The 1,253-nt window shown below is 46.7% G+C and overlaps 1 protein-coding gene across 1 annotated transcript in view; it reads left to right on the top strand.

Annotated features, from left to right (window-relative positions):
- Positions 1-919: 919 nt before the first annotated feature.
- LOC101861725 (ryanodine receptor) overlaps positions 920-1,253 on the top strand; it is a gene marked incomplete at its 5' end in the record, with an annotated part of 15,036 nt that continues 14,702 nt past the window's right edge. Inside the window, 1 exon segment of the mRNA XM_013082136.2 lies at positions 920-1,066. Within this exon segment, the coding sequence (XP_012937590.1) occupies positions 920-1,066 (147 nt within the window).

Genomic DNA, 1,253 nt, shown 5'->3' with positions numbered 1-1,253 from the left:
ACGACGAGTTCTCGATCACTACATGAACTGATCGCAGACGACGAGTTCTCGATCACTACATGAACTGATCGCAGACGACGAGTTCTTGATCACTACATGAACTGATGGCAGACGACGAATTCTTGATCACTACATGAACTGATCGCAGGCGACGGTCGCGCGCGACAAGACGTCGCGTCACGTGTAAGAAGACAGGTTCTTTATATCGATTGACTTGATTGATCTTGTAGCGGCAAGGACAGCACGTAACGAGACCTCGCGTTGTGCATGAGGAGACAAAGGCTAACGGCTACATTACAGGCGCCCGTGTTTGCTTTGGTGCCAAGCGTCGGGTCAAAGGAAGAGAAGAGAACTGCACTGGCCTGGTTGGTAGAGTGCATTGATGGAGCGACGATGGTGTTGATTCAAATCTTTTCCAGGCGTTACTGAACCGAATTTCTGTAAAGATTTTGCTATTAATTTTTGTACGTTGTATACTCTTAAAAGAGTGTTATTTTGTGTCACTCGAAATACCAAATGTTGGTAGCAGTTTGTTATGTCAAAACGTGTATTTTACATGACCACATATTGTTTGTATCACATGCTTTTCTGTTGCAAACTGTCAAGGTCATTAATTGACCTAGCGGTAAGCCCCGCCCACTTACACAAAACGTGTCACTGTACATGTTTTATGCCTCCATGAAGACAATGTAGAACATTTAGGAGGCGGGCAGCTTCGACCAGAGGTGCGAGACAGATACACCTTCCCAGCGCACAGGTGGTGACACTCGATTAATAACCCTCTCTACACGGGAATCGAACCCATGTCTCCTGCGTGCGATGGTGAAGATAGAGGTTTATTGCTACACCACACACTCCAGTAGCCACTGACGAGGTAATCAGCTGGTGGTCTAATCTGTTCCTCCTCCCCCCCCCTCAGTCGTTCCTGTACCTCCTCTGGTATTTCTTCTTCTCCATCCTGGGAAACTTCAACTTTTTCTTCTTCGCGGCACACCTGCTGGACGTGGCCATCGGCTTCAAGACGCTGCGAACCATCCTGCAGTCCGTCACCCACAACGGCAAACAGGTGACCTTTTACCTAACTCTAACACTAACCCTTACACATAACCTCAAACAGGTGACCTTTTACCTAACTCTAACACTAACCCTTACACATAACCTCAAACAGGTGACCTTTTACCTAACTCTAACACTAACCCTTACACGTAACCTCAAACAGGTGACCTTTTACCTAACTCTAACACTAACCCTTA

This window comes from Aplysia californica, unplaced genomic scaffold (genome assembly GCF_000002075.1).
Source record: "Aplysia californica isolate F4 #8 unplaced genomic scaffold, AplCal3.0 scaffold00161, whole genome shotgun sequence".
In the NCBI taxonomy this organism is placed as follows: Eukaryota; Metazoa; Mollusca; class Gastropoda; order Aplysiida; family Aplysiidae; genus Aplysia; species Aplysia californica.
This window is presented reverse-complemented; position numbering and strand designations above follow the sequence as displayed.